General features: G+C 39.1%; 1 protein-coding gene and 1 long non-coding RNA gene across 2 annotated transcripts; one reads left to right on the forward strand and one right to left on the reverse strand.

The window, feature by feature from the left end:
- The first annotated feature begins 2,527 nt into the window (after window positions 1-2,527).
- On the forward strand, window positions 2,528-3,710 carry LOC127129378 (uncharacterized). The gene is made up of 3 exons (XR_007806322.1): window positions 2,528-2,969; window positions 3,093-3,193; window positions 3,303-3,710. It is a non-coding gene; the product is annotated as an uncharacterized LOC127129378 (long non-coding RNA).
- A 1,467-nt stretch (window positions 3,711-5,177) lies between these two features.
- Window positions 5,178-7,075, reverse strand: LOC127131622 (DNA mismatch repair protein MSH1, mitochondrial). Its single transcript, XM_051060537.1, has 2 exons — window positions 6,725-7,075; window positions 5,178-6,617 (listed from the first exon to the last, which is right to left on the reverse strand). The coding sequence occupies exons 1-2, from the start codon at window positions 7,073-7,075 to the stop codon at window positions 5,178-5,180; spliced, it is 1,791 nt and encodes a 596-aa protein (XP_050916494.1).
- Window positions 7,076-14,851: the final 7,776 nt, after the last annotated feature.

The raw sequence follows: 14,851 nt of genomic DNA on the forward strand, positions 1-14,851 counted from the left end.
CAAACAAGAAAACTACAAAAGCTAGGAGGGACTCGCTTAGGGAAACTGGATCCCCAGCAGAGTCGCCAGCTGTCGCAGCCCGAAAAATACGGAGGTGCGAAAAAACAACCGGCGAAAGAAAAAATGACAGAAGAGTCGCCACCGTGCGTTATTTATCCCAAAGGAGGGAAAGGAAACGCTCGAAGTAAACCTGGAGAAAGGAAAGGAAAAGACAAGGTCTCGCAACCAAATCTTGGGTTCGGGAGTCGATTATGCGAAGGGAAGGTATTAGCACCCCTACGCATCCGTAGTACTCTACGGGATCCACTCTTGTTTGTTCCTTGTCTAAAAGGGTGTATGTTTATCTAATGTACTATTTACTAAAAGAAAGGGTCAAAGAAAATGACTCGCACGGATGTCGCATCTATTGCATACGTATCTCATCCGAATATGAGAATCAGAGTCTTCGTAGCTCGGCTACCTATGGGTGAAAGAAATGTGTGCTCGCTAAGACGTCACGTCTTATGCCTACGTATCTCATCGGGAATGAGAATCAGAGCAAAACGTAGTTCAAACTAACTACGGGAAAAAGGTCTCGATTGCAACTAGGGCAAGAGAAAAGGAAGGTCTCGATCGCAACGAGGGCGAGGGAAAGGATCGCAACGAGGGCGAAAGCAAACAAGGATTAGTTATTAGTCGTTAGTCAAACTCGGCAAGACATTGCATCTTGTGCCTACGTATCTCATCTGAACATGAGAATCAGAGTTGCCGTAGTTCGGCTACATAGGGATTGCCATCTGAACATGGCACCTACACACAAAAAGGTGGCAAACATGGAGCCCGACTGCCAATCACTGGACTTACATCAGCATCCGAACCAAAACACACACAAAAGGGCAAACGTGGAGCCTGACTTCCAATCACTGGACTTACATCAGCATCCGAACCCAACAAACCCACACTGGAACCCGAATGCCACTCGATGGACTTACATCAACTTCCAAGCACACAACAAGAACAACAAACAACAGATTGCCAAGGAGTCGGGAACTCGAGCCTAGCAATTGTCAAACAAACACACGCAAAAAGGAAAAAAGTTGCCCGGAGTGGTCTCGCACGACCACCTGCCTACATACCTCGTCTGGAACAAGGATCAGGGCGATGTAGTTCCCCTAACTAGGGGTTGCCATCTGAACATGGACTTAGAAAAGGAGGACACCAGTTGTGTCAAAGGAGAGTGGGCAATGTGTTCACGTCCTGGCAGTAGGTGTCGCAGCTCGCTGAATCGAGTCTTAGGCAGTTACCTCTTTGCAATAGAACGGACTACATGCCACAAGATCGGAGACGCTCGGAAAGGTCTAGAAGTGGGGAAGCTCTGCCCTAATGTTGTCATGCAATGTGTACTTAAGTGTTAGGATTTACAAATGGGAATATCTACCTAATGTTAGCATGCAAAGAATATGGGAATTCTACCTATGTTATGATACAAAAGGATATGGGAATCCTACCTTATGTTATCATGCAAAGGGTTCTATCTAATGGGTGCTACCTAATCGGAACAAGAATCGACGAATGGAGCAAGGAGAAGTGTTAGGGATAAGGGTAGATGGCGATGCATGAAGCAATCGACTTACAAGGTTGATGGCGATGCATAAAGCAATCGGCTTACAAAAGGGTGGATGAATACGTGCTTGTTCTGTTAGGTTTTGAAAAATGATTACTCGACGTTGGATCGAGGTTTTAATCTTGTTTTGAAATGGTTATCGAGTGTTCATTTTAATTCTTGTATTAACAGGTGAATAAAGAATGAAAGAAATAAATATTATACATTTCATGGGAGAGGGGTACATTTGTTATGAATGGGGGTTGTCATGGCAATCAAACAATAATAATACATGCCTCATACACCATACAAGTAGGCCACAGTTAATCAAACAATTAAGATATAAACAAGTATATAATCAAATCAAATAATCAAAGAATGAAATAATAAAGCATTAAACAATGTATGAGTGTAAGTGCAAAGAAACCGGCTCATTGTAAGAAAGCCCAAGAGTAAGCTATGTGAGGTCGACGGCGATGCTTAAAAAGCGATCGACTTACGAGGGTGTGAAAAAAGGGGCTCGATATTAAATCGAGAAAAGTATGATTTTTAAGGTTTGAAAAAGTGGATTTGAACTAAATACAACAACTTCACATCATTAACAAAATGAAACATATGAGTGTAATAAAGGCATAAACATAAAAAGAAACTAAGATGCTAAAAGAAAAAAAAAAAAAAAAAAAAAAAAAAAAAAAAATATAGCTAAAAGAAATAAAATGCCAAAAAAAATGCCACGCATGAGTATTGAACCCACCCCACTCAAGAATATGAACCCTGCCCTTCTCCACCAGGCCACTCATCATTATCTGCTACTAAGATACTACGTTAAATATATGAACCGGGATAAAAAAAATAAAAAGATTTAAAAATAAAAAATAAAAAAACAAGATAAATATTTTTATGGTTTTTGTATTAAAAAACAAAATAAATTAGATAATAAAAGAAAATTTTAAAAAAAAGAAAAAAAACGAAATGGAGACAGGAACTCGTCTTCCTCTCTTCTCCCCCACCTCACGAGCTCAACCTTCCCCAACAATGGCCTTCTACCCCAGCATCTCTAAATCGAGATCTTTCTCTGCTCTTAGTCGTCACCTCCCTTCGCTTAACCTCACTCGCTTCTCATAATCTCTCATTCGCTTTCAAGCGCTACCCTCGAACTTTCTCACGCTCTCTACAAACTCTCTCAAGCGAAGATTTCTCCCTGCTCTCAGAATCACTATCCCTCAAACTTACCCAAACGTCTCTCAAATGTACTCAAACGAACCCTTTTTAATCACTCTCAGCTCTCACAAAAAAATCAAACAACAAGCATAAAGAGAGAGGAAGAGAGGTCCTTACAGAGTGTCACTGCAGTGGTGGTGAAGGATGCGAAGAAACTGGCCTCCAGGTAAACGAATTTGGGACTTTAGGTTTCCTCTCAGATTTTTCGCCTCCTTGTTTCTGTTGTTTTCTTCAAAAAAATCCCCTCCTCTCTTACTGATTTCTCTCCTTTTATATTTCTGTGAATTAGGGTTTCAAAGGTGCCTTTGGTAATCCAGAAGAGTAACTCTGCAAAGCACTTTTGATGTTCAGAAACTGGATTGACCCCTATGGTGTATGGATTTGAGACAGGTAATCTGAGCATCTGAGCATTCCTCTCTGTTTTTGTTTTAATTCCAATTTGGGAATTTCTGGATTTTGAATTTTACTGCTTTGAGTAATTCTCCACTTTTTACTGCAGTGAATTTCGGTTACAAGTGGAGCGAAAATCAGTTACAAGTGGAGTGGATGGTCCCAATCAAGTTTGTTCATTGACAGATCCCTCTGGATTTGGTCTTCGGTGACTTGTGGGTCGAATATGCTGAGGTTGGCTCATGGTTCACAGCTTGGTAGGTGAATCCTTGCATTGCAGAATGATTTGGGGACCTGCTCCAATGCCATTCAGACTTAGTTTTACAGGGCGTGTGAGGTTTGCATTTGGCCTTGTGTTGGTTCTACAATGTTGCTGCAGTAACCTTTGCTCATGTTCTTGTTTTGAAGTAGAACCGTTGGAGTTGGCTCTGGCTTTGATGTATATTTTTAAAGCAAGATCGTTGTCCACAATCTTCACAAGATCTCCAAGCTCCTCACTGCACTCAAACTTGTCCTCTGCCAATCAATTCTCCAAAAGATTTTTCTTATTCTGATTCACAACAAGCCGTGACAATTCCAGCGATTCAAAGGCATTCGGCTTTCCTCTTGTTAAAAGAGTTCCAAAATACTGCAACAGTGGTGGAGTTTGCCCAGCTTGTACAGGAACACTCTGAAATTTGGCAACGGTATCGGGTGTACGAAGGATTCCTTGCGGAGACTGAGAAGCAAGCTCAGCTGCTTCTTTGTATTTTGTTTGAGCAAATAGTTCATGGAAACGTTCCACTACCAGCTTCTCAGCACCAGGAAGGTTTCCTCTCTTGGCAAGACTTACTGCTAGCTCCAAATTGTTTAATTGACCACTGACAAAATTCACAATTGTTTGCTCATTAACGGTAGCCAGTAACACCTGGCCTCGTCTGTTAATGGCATAAAAGCCTCCCACTGATGTAGCTTCTGGCGTCAAAAAAAAAATATAGGATCGGGACTAATTCTGTTCCTATATCAAACTGTATTTGTGGGATATCTATCAATATTAGGCAACAATGGCATGAACTCAACAGGATACAAATCCTTTTTTAGTCGCGTGAATAGGGCGTGACTTGGCTGCTTCAAATGATGCTTCAATTTCCCTAATTTGTCTGCGTGGTATCCATCCATCAATGTTCATCATATCTAACCAGTGTCCAATGATATCCAATGAAATATGAATATCCCAACACCAGATTAGAAATTGATGAAAACCTTCATCTCATAAAAATCCTCTTGGAAAGAAAGACCGACTTGGTACCGCTGTGTAAGGCTCAGCAGGCCAATATGATACATAATCAACATGTTTCCTAAAATTAAGGGTTCTTGACAGAGCGATTTTTGACTGGCCATAGAAGTAGCCAATGCCGTCTAATAAGCTTCCAACGGCAGCATTACCAACAGAAATGGATTCCGAGTCCACCTTCTCAGCCAAATTGAAAATTTTCTCAATCTTTTCATCAAATGCTTGTTCTTTATATTTCAGCTCATTAGACAGTGAGGTTCCGCAACGGAATTGACGAGATGCCGAATGAAAAACAAGATGATGAAGAATGTGAAGAAACCGATTGCGAGAACCAATTTGATGCTGACATTGTTGAATAACGGAATGGAACTACCGTATTTGCTTCTGCCTTCATTGGGACTTAACGTAGGATGGTGTTTTTGTAGGTGTTAGCAGGGTTTTGAGTAGTGCTAATCTTCTAGAACAGGAAGCAGCAATATCATCACTGTCCAACTTGATGACTATAACCCCCGGAAATACATATATTGAAACTGCCGTGCAGATGAAAATTGATATAACAGTTACCTCAACCGCGGACTCTACAACAACAAAATGGGCCTAAGCATACCAGCTGCAGGAAATGCAGCAACATAATCCAGCGGCCACATGATAGCTTTGGAAACCAACACCTGTAACGGCATAAAACTGCAGCTCTTTCTCTCCTTTCCCATTTTAATCACGAGGAGCTTCGCATGACAGCTTGGAACAGGACCATTTTTCAGACTGTGAACCTTGGCTTGACAATGCCCTTACCTTATCATCATTATGAACCTTTCTTATGCCTTTACCACCACCACCCCAAGATGCCTTGATCATTGCAGGGTATCCAACGACTTGACAACTTGCAATTGCTTCCTCTGTTGTATAAACACATGCTGCCCGGTAAATTTCATCGGGAATACTACTCAAGGAGCTTTCAGGAGGAATTTTCACATGTGAACCACTCCATGGAAGGGTTGGCACATCTGCTGCTTGAGCAATCAATGATGAACCAATTTTATCACGTGTTTCAATAATGCTGCCTGCAATACAAGTCCCTTTTGCAGTTTCTGTTCCTCGGCATATTTCATCAACAAGTACAAGGCTCTTTTTAGAGGTTCCAGCCATGATGGATCGAAGTTCGGACATCTCCACCTGAAATGAACTTTTGTGATCAGCTGGACTATCATATGACTTCATATGAAGCATGATGGAATCAAAATATGGAATTATGGCTGATTCAGCAGGAACCATAAGTCCACATATCCCCAGTAGTGCAGCAGCACAAATTGACCGAAGCAAACTTGATTTACCACCACCATTGGGCCCTGTCAATAGAAATAATGATTTCATATCAACAGTATTATGCGCGGCACCTCCTTCTGCTATGTTGAACCAATATGGTAATAAACCGACTATCTTCATCTCACGGTTTTTATTGGATTGCTTCCCATCCTCAAGCTTCTGGGACTCAACTATTGTAGGAAAAACCCAACTTCTTCTTCTCCCTTCACTCACATGAGCATATAAAGCTTTGGTGATCACAAGCAATGTGGAAGAAAATACAATGATGTTTATATGGGATTGCAGTTCAGCAGCAAGTTCCCTTAGAACTTCCAAAACTCTAGTTTTTGCCTTGGCATTTGCTTCATGGTACCTTGATAAGGCAGCGTCCATCTTCATAGTTGTAAACCATTCCTCACCTACCTTTTTACCTTTAGAATCTAAAGCATGCTTAAGCTGTTTAATGGGTTCCTCTCCAGGGCCACCGGCCCATATATTTTGTATAAAGCCTTTACCCTTGAACCACACTGCTTCCTGATCCCGAGAATAAGATATTTCTCCCTTAAGAATTTTAAGTGGAGATACGAAAGCTTTTATTCTAGAAACTACGGGAGTGAAATCTTCAGTGACTGTTAAATCCAAGGCCTCAGCTGCTTTGTCCACAGAAGTAAGTACATCATTTATGTGGATTGTTTTTATTCGACCTTTCCATACAGACTCCATATCCTCAAAAAATTCATCAGGAATAACAGAGAAGGAGCTGATTTTCTGATCTTTCTCACCATCCAGATATATTATTCCGTCAATCATACTTGATGCGACTTCAGATCCAGCAACCAAGGTTTCAATCTGCTCATTATGATGTTGCATTGAAAATGTCCTAGTTTGATTTCAGTTTCAGCACTAGCAAGTAAGATTGACTGCACTGGGACATAGACAAAGCAGATCAAATTCACCTTCGTTATCTCCAGGACGGGAGCGCCGGCTTCTCTAAGAAGATGAATTTCTCTGAACTCCAGTTGAAAATGAAAGCGAGTACTCTCCCCAATAGCCTTATTGGAACGTGATTTGATGCTATTAAATTGAATGCCAGTGATATTATTTTCAACAGAAAGACCATGCTTGCTATGTTCAAAACTCACATTCAGCTTTGGTAGATTGAAGCACACCTTCTCAGGAAACAAAGAACTGAAGCGTGCTAGTTTTTCTTGCTTCTTTTGAAAGATTGGAGAATCCAAATCATGAACTTGTAACAAAGTGAAATAATTGGTTTTGTCAGTTGAAATTGTAACTGAATTCGGTGCCATCAGTGTAAGAATAAAAATGAAACCTTTTATTTGTGTCAAAACCAAAAACTAAATTTTGTCCAATGGCAATGGAAGATGATTAGAGATTTTTCTTCAACACTAAAGGGTCATGGTTATATTATTTACAGGTTTTTTTTTGTATGTGTGATTGGTTTCTTTGGCGTAATTTGGATATGGACATGAGTTTATTTTATGACTTGAATGCTTGACTTTGAAAAGAACATGACTTGACTGGTAGTGTGCGTTAACAAGGCCATGAAATGATGGTATAAGATTAGGATTTGAAAGGGATATTCATGAATCAAATGGTGTGATTGGCAATTGGCTTGTGACACAAGAAGGTTGGTTGTTCAGATGACCCAAACCATAGAGGTATCTACAATCACAACACCATGACTTTGGATCAAAACCAATCCTCATGTAAAACCAAAGTTAGGTTAGGCCAAGCATGCTAAACAAACATAAAAAATTCAGGAGCAAAATCGGGGTATGACACAACTGTATCTTGCTTTGAACTTTTCTAGCTCACAGCGCCACCATTTAAGAAAAACACATAACCATTGGAACCATTCATATTAAAGCGTCTCAGTACTTTGTCTATGTACTCTGACTTAGGCCTAGCATTTTGTGATCTATCTCTATAGATTCTGATTCCTAATTTATAGGCTGTTTCACCTAGGTCCTTCATAGAAAAGCATTTCCCCAACCAGGACTTTACTTGTTGCAGGGTAGGGATATCATTTCCAATGAGTAATATGTCATCTACATCTAATACCAGGAACACGATCATGCTCCCACTAACCTTCTTGTAGACACAAGGCTCGTCTTCGTTTTTTATGAATCCATGAGTAATATATCACCTTGATCAGATATCCATATATCTCAGGTAGGTGACGTATCCTGCCTGACCTACGCTGGTCTTGTTCTACTTGAGCAGGTTGCTCTTACACAACTATTTGTGTTTCCTGCTCTTATTCATCCATAGGTGTATCAATGCCTTGTGATTCTTGAATTTCTTCAAGATCTACTTTCCTCCCACTGGTTCCTTTGGAAATAAAATCCTTTTCTAGGAAAACTCCAGTTCGAGCCACAAACACTTTGCCCTCAGAAGGATTGTAGAAGTGATACCCTCTTGTTTCTTTAGGATACCTCACAAATAAGCATTTGTCATATTTGGGCTCAAGCTTAGTTGAAATTTGTTGTTTCACATAAACTTCGCAACCCCAATTCTTCATGTAAGACATATGTGGTTCCTTACCACTCCATATCTCATATGGTGTCTTTTCAACCCTTTTGGATGGAACACGGTTAAGTGTGTAAGCTGATGTCAATAGTGCATGTCCTCAAAAGGAGTTTGGAAGATCGGCGTGACTCATCATGGATCGGACCATGTCCAACAGGGTTTAATTTCTTCTCTCAAATACACCATTCCATTGGGGTGTTCTAGGAGGAGTAAGTCGGGATAGGATCCCACACTCTTTCAGATGGTCATCAAACTCTAAGCTTAAATACTCACCACCTCGATCTGATCGAAGAGTTTTAATATTTTTACCTAGTTGGTTTTGTACTTCATTCTTGAATTCCTTGAACTCTTCAAAGGACTATGATTTGTGTTTCATTAAATACACATAACCATATCTACTTATATCATCAGTAAATGTGATGAAGTACTGAAAACCTCCTCTGGCTGGCATGTTCAGTGGTCCACATACATCAGTATGTATGAGGGCCAAAAGATCATTATCTCTTTCACCTTTTCTTGTGAATGGAGACTCTGTCATCTTTCCAATTAAACAAGATCTGCATGTCTCATATGATTCATAATCAAAAGAGTCCAAAAGTCCATCTTTATAGAGTTTGGAAATGCGTTTCTCATTTATGTGGCCTAATCGACAATGCCAAAGGTAAGTTGGATTTAACTCATTAGGTTTCATCCTTTTAGTATTAATGTTATAAATAGTCATTTTAAGATCAAGGACATATAGTCCATTGTTCATTTGTGCAGAAGCATAGAATATATCATTCAAATAAATTGAGCAACAATTGTTCTTTATTATAAATGAAAAACCAAACTTGTCCAAACAAGAAATGGAAATAATATTCCTGCTAGCTGCAGGTACATAATAACAATTCTCTAACTAAATTATTAAACCACTAGGTAAAGTCAATACATAAGTTCCTACGACTAAAGCAACAACCTTTGCTCCATAGCCAACTCGTAGGTCGACTTCACCTTTTGCCAAATCTCTACTCCTTTTTAGTCCCTGCACATTTGTACAAATGTGAGAACCGCATCCAGTATATAATACCCACGATGCAGAAGTAGATAAATTAATTTCAATAACAAAAATACCTGAAGTTGAAGTCTCTACTCCATTCTTATTATCTTCCAGGTACTTTGGGCAGTTTCTCTTCCAGTGTTCGATCTTACCACAATGGAAGCAAGTGCCTTCTTTTGCTATGCCTCCACTAGGCTTTAAAGTAGCAACTGTGGGTTTGGGTTTGGCAACTTCCTTGCCTTTCCCTTTATCACCCTGCTTAGTGGGCCTTTTGTTCTGTCTCTTTCTATTTCCGATCATCAGAATGGACTTCCCTTTTGATTTCAGATTCTGCTCGACAGTTCTTAACATGGCGAGCAGTTCAGGAAGCGATTTGTCCATATCATTCATATTGAAATTTAGGACAAATTGACTGAACCCATCTGGCAACGATTGCAAGATCAAATCAGTCGCAAGTTCCTTTCCGAGGGGAAAACCCAATCTCTCAAGGTTTTCCACATACCCAATCATCTTGAGCACATGAGGACCTACATGGGCTCCCTCAGCTAACTTGCCTTGAAAAAGGGCTTTTGAAACTTCAAACCTCTCATGCCTTGCTTGCTCTTGATAGAGCATCTTCAGGTGTTCGATCATATCGAACGCTGCCAGGTTCTCATGTTGCTTTTGCAATTCTGAGTTCATGGTAGCTAGCATGAGACAAGCAGTTTCATTGGCATCATCGACATGCTTCTTATAAGCATCTCTTTCTACCTTAGGTGAAGAACTAGGAGGTTCCTCTTCAGGAACAGCTTTCTCGATGACATATAACTTTTTATCATGTTTGAGGATAATCCTCAGGTTTCGGTGCCAATCCAGAAAATTTGTCCCAGACAATTTTTCCTTATCAAGGACTGATCGCAGGATGTTGTTAGCGGTGTTTGCTGTCATGGTAATCTACATAAGGATTAATGAAAATATAAGTATCATTGACATATTTAATTAGGCCTTTAATTAAATATGCTCCCACTATTTTACTCAAAACAAATGACCCTCATCACTTGATTCGAAAAATCCCGTTGGAAGATTTTCTAGTGGGTCGAAATCCATATTTCACTTCGTTCTAAGTCCGCGTAGGCGGATTACACAAAACTAGGTTATTTAGGTAGGAACTCCTTCCAATTGTATCTCATACAACTCTCGAAAATTTCAGTTGGGTGAATAACTCCTTATTCCAATCCATCATATGGATCATTCCCAACTCTTGCTTCTAAACATATATAATATTATTATAATTTGCTTAGTTAAGTTTGACCCATTGTTTTAACAGTTGGATATTACAATTATCCCATCGCACCTTACTAATATAAAACATGCACCTCGCGTAGGCGAAACCTACATTATCTGATACTAGTCTTGATGAGTGTTAAAACTTGGAAAGCATAAATTTAATATTTAATTTGAGGGAATTGCAATTTTTCTGATCTCACCGGCTTATTTATTATATAAATCGCCTCTCACATGCATCAACATACATTCACATGCATCAACATACATACATACATAATGAAACAGTTATGGCCCCTAACGCAATTGTTCTCCCAAGCCAATGAGAGAACTTAAGCTAACCTAACAACGATCTAAGCTTCTCCAAGCAAGATCTTCAAGCTTGTCCTCCTTTGGCACTGACTTCTTTGCTTTCTTCATATCATTACATTACATAAAAGAAACTCGTTTTACATACGAGGGAGTGAGATGAGAAAAGAAGTTACATTGAGAGATTAAAAGAGAGGCACGACACGCAGGTCGTATTTTAAAAACCAAAAAAAAATAAAGGAAAACTAAGGCCATAACCAATCACCACAAGACAATAATAAACCCATTATTATTATCAATTTTAATTCTTTTAATTAATTAAAACCAAATTAAATTTCGACGACCAATCATACTACGCAGAGTTAGCCGGGGGTCCGCTGCCCGGTCAGCGGGAATGGGTGTTCGCCGAAATTTTTAATGAACAATTCATTTAAAATCGACGTCATTTTTCGCATCAACATTTGATACTTTAAAGCACTGATTTGGCCGAACGGGTGAATTTTGCCTTGCGTTAACCGGTTAACCAAATGCGTTAATCGGTTAACACTGTTTGAAATCTGTTCAAAAAATTGTTTTCTGCCTTGTGTTAACCGGTTAACCAAATGTGCTAACCGGTTAACACTGTTTGAAAATCTCTTGGAAAACTGTTTTCCGTCTTGCGTTAACCGGTTAACCAAATGCGTTAACCGGTTAACACTGTTTGAAAAACTTAAGAAAAATTATTTCGTATTGCGTTAACCGGTTAACCATATGCGTTAACCGGTTAACACTGTTCCAAAAAGTGTTTAGAAAGCACAACTCTTGTGCAGTCACAATCTCAATCGCATAACTCTCTAACAACACAACCCTTGTGCCGTCACTAACCCGGATGCACCAATTTCAGACCGTCAAACACATCTCGATTGTTGATTCAGTATGATTGATAAACACGTCATTGCTTTACCATACTAATGTCGGATCAAGAAGCAAATGACCATTGATCGTTCAAAGGAAAACAACCATTGAGTGTTTGAATGAACGAAACGAGAACACTATATCATATATAATGTATTTTGCATCAGGATTAAATATATCATATATATAACTTGATTGATCTCAATTTAATCTTTGATTCATTCTGTCTTTAATCATATTAATACAGAACAAAAACAGTTATCAGATTCATGGTTTCATAAGTGGCTCTGATACCACTGAAGGAGAATTGCCATCCAAGGTGCATCGGAATTTAAAATTTTCTCCATTTAGTGATCCTTACGAATGGGCATGATCAGTGATAGAATCGTTACCTCTTGTGGCGATCACGAACGTTGAACGATGACAACGTCTCTACTCAGTGCACACGAACGGGTTCCTTCAATCTCAGTGCTAGCTGGTACGAATGAAGGCTTTGAGTGAGAGAGAGAGGGAAACAAAATTCCAAGTCTTCACTTGAGTGTTAGTCTGAGTGACAATGCTTCTACCCAAGGGTTCTAATTATAGAACCACTTGTGTAGGCTTCAAGCTAAAAAGCCCACTTAAGTGTATTTTGGCCCATATCTCATAATATGCCAAAATCACTTAAATATTTGGTACCTTACCATATTTCGTCTTCCACTTAAGTGCACCGTACCTTACGGTGTTCCTTAGTTACTCTATTTCTCATCAATTCGTCCTTTGTGTGTAACCCTGTAGGTTTTCGCGATGTTGGCAATTATATTAAATCACGCATTTAACATAATAAACAGTGAGCGGTAACTAGCAACACTTCACTGCTACCCAAGACACGAAAATGTCATGTGATCTGACAAAACCTCCTGTGATAATGATTATGTGTATAATTACCCCTTTGCCCTTATGTCTATATTGAACACAAGGTATAGACCATGTCATCCTTGTCCAGTTCAATATTGGGCCCATAGACATTTATCTTGTTACGTAGGATGGGCAAATTCCATCTAGAACACTCATGTCCCTCAGCATGCTTTGTGGAGTACCCATCAACTGTCTTTATGGTTATCCAGTTACGGACAACATTGGATCAGCAACAAAGCACTCGACTCTACATCTAGGGTCCTTAGTGGTTTCAGGTCGAAGAGTGGCATACACCATTATCACCATGAGAATAACTTATGACACTTTGCATAACTTTCTATATATTATTCTCATAGCGGGTCAATCCGGTATAAATATTACTCTTAATATTCATACCTATGTTTAAGACTTGATAAGTCTTTATCCATGATCCATGAGATGTGATCATCAGTTTACACACATAATAGTCTTAATGCTTTAATGTTATCCCACATCACAATAAAACTCGACTACGGATACTTTAAGAATAGTGTCCCTATGTTTAATGTGCTCTCATGATCAAGTCACACTTGATACATTAAACGGACTATCTATTCCAGGGACTTTATTAAAAAAACTTAATAAAGAAAAAACCTTTTTATTATTAATAAATAATTCGATACAAGTACCAAAAGTATTGGCCTCTAGGGCTTACACCAACACTTTGATGATTATTTTGCCTATAGTAAATCAATTCAAAGAGTTTATCATAATAAGACTAGCATTTATTCATGACGAAACCTTGAATTTTTTCCATGACTCTTGGGACCTCTTCTAGAACCCCTTTAACTCAGGGTAATCTTATGTTATTAACATGCAAGGGTCATTACTAAGGTGCCTCCTAGATGAGACTTATCCCGAAGGATTACCATAGGAAGGCTTGCTCTTTCTCATGGTAAAACAAGGGTATAGGCCATGACTATAGGGCTATCATCTTACAAGGAAACTTTATATCCTACAAGTGAGGGGATTGGGTAGTCTAAACCTAGATCTGACCTATCATAAGGAACCTACCCTTAACTAGGTCATGCTCGCATATTACCTTACATATCCCGAAACCCATTTGGGTTTTCCATGCCAATCATTATCCCTATCTATAAGCAACGTTCTTAAACAAGGTGTCCTTATATTCACCATTAACCTTAAACCTATATGTGGGTTCTATATCCATCACAATCCCTGAACCCGTAAGGGTTTCCTTTTGTCAGTCACTACCCCTAGGGATTCCTTAGGTATGTCTTTATCCTGACCCTACATTGCATTTCACCTCCAAAAAAAAACTTTTAACATACCTAAAAAACAAAGGACAAATATTTTTTCATACCCATTCATTTTCATGCGTTTGTATACATACACATACATTTGCATATCCTTTCCACATTCGCCCTTATCCAACCGTCATCATGCTAGCAAGTCTCCCGATGCTCACAAATGAACTTTGCATATGTCTCAAGAAGCTATGAAAGGACTCAAGAGTGGCAAGTACCATTTAAAAGAGAAGGTAAGTCTTCTCCATGCAAGCCACCGACCTACCCAATGTTTTAATTACAACAACCCTGGATGATGTCGCTGCAACAAGGTCTGCAATAGTATCTTCTTCAGTAGCAGCCACATCCGCCTCATCAATCATAACAAAGGAAGCTTTTAAGGAAACTGGATCCTATACTAATGTCTCATGACTTATTCAGAGGTTCCCTAGTGGAATTCCAACCAAATGATCTCCCTCCTTGGCCATATCCTTCCAGTTATGAAGAAAATTCCCGATGTGAATACAATGTCCAAGACTGGATCGACGACAAGCCATTGAATCTTGAAACCGGTGTCCCATTGGTGAAAAATCACCGTTTACCTTTATATGTGGAAGACAATGGATCAACAATGAAGGTCATCCCTGGGATCAATATACTTTATAAGTTCCAATTGTAATTTCTTTTTTGCTAAATATTTTTTGTATTAAAAGTTGTACTCTTTGGGAAATAATTTTAATAAGATGAGCATGCATGTTTTTGAAATCAATCCATTCATTTACACTCTCTTTCTTATGCCATCATGAAAATAAAAATAAAAACCAACCAAACCTTTTATTTTCACTTCT

The sequence above is a fragment of the Lathyrus oleraceus genome, chromosome 3, assembly GCF_024323335.1.
Source record: "Lathyrus oleraceus cultivar Zhongwan6 chromosome 3, CAAS_Psat_ZW6_1.0, whole genome shotgun sequence".
NCBI lineage: Eukaryota > Viridiplantae > Streptophyta > Magnoliopsida > Fabales > Fabaceae > Lathyrus > Lathyrus oleraceus.

Coding starts and splice junctions, on each gene's coding strand:
- LOC127131622 (XM_051060537.1), bottom strand. CDS start 7,075: ATGGCACCGAATTCAGTTACAATTTCAACTGACAAAACCAATTATTTC. Junction 6,618..6,724: donor CCGTCCTGGAGATAACGAAG/GTGAATTTGATC, acceptor CATAATGAGCAG/ATTGAAACCTTGGTTGCTGG.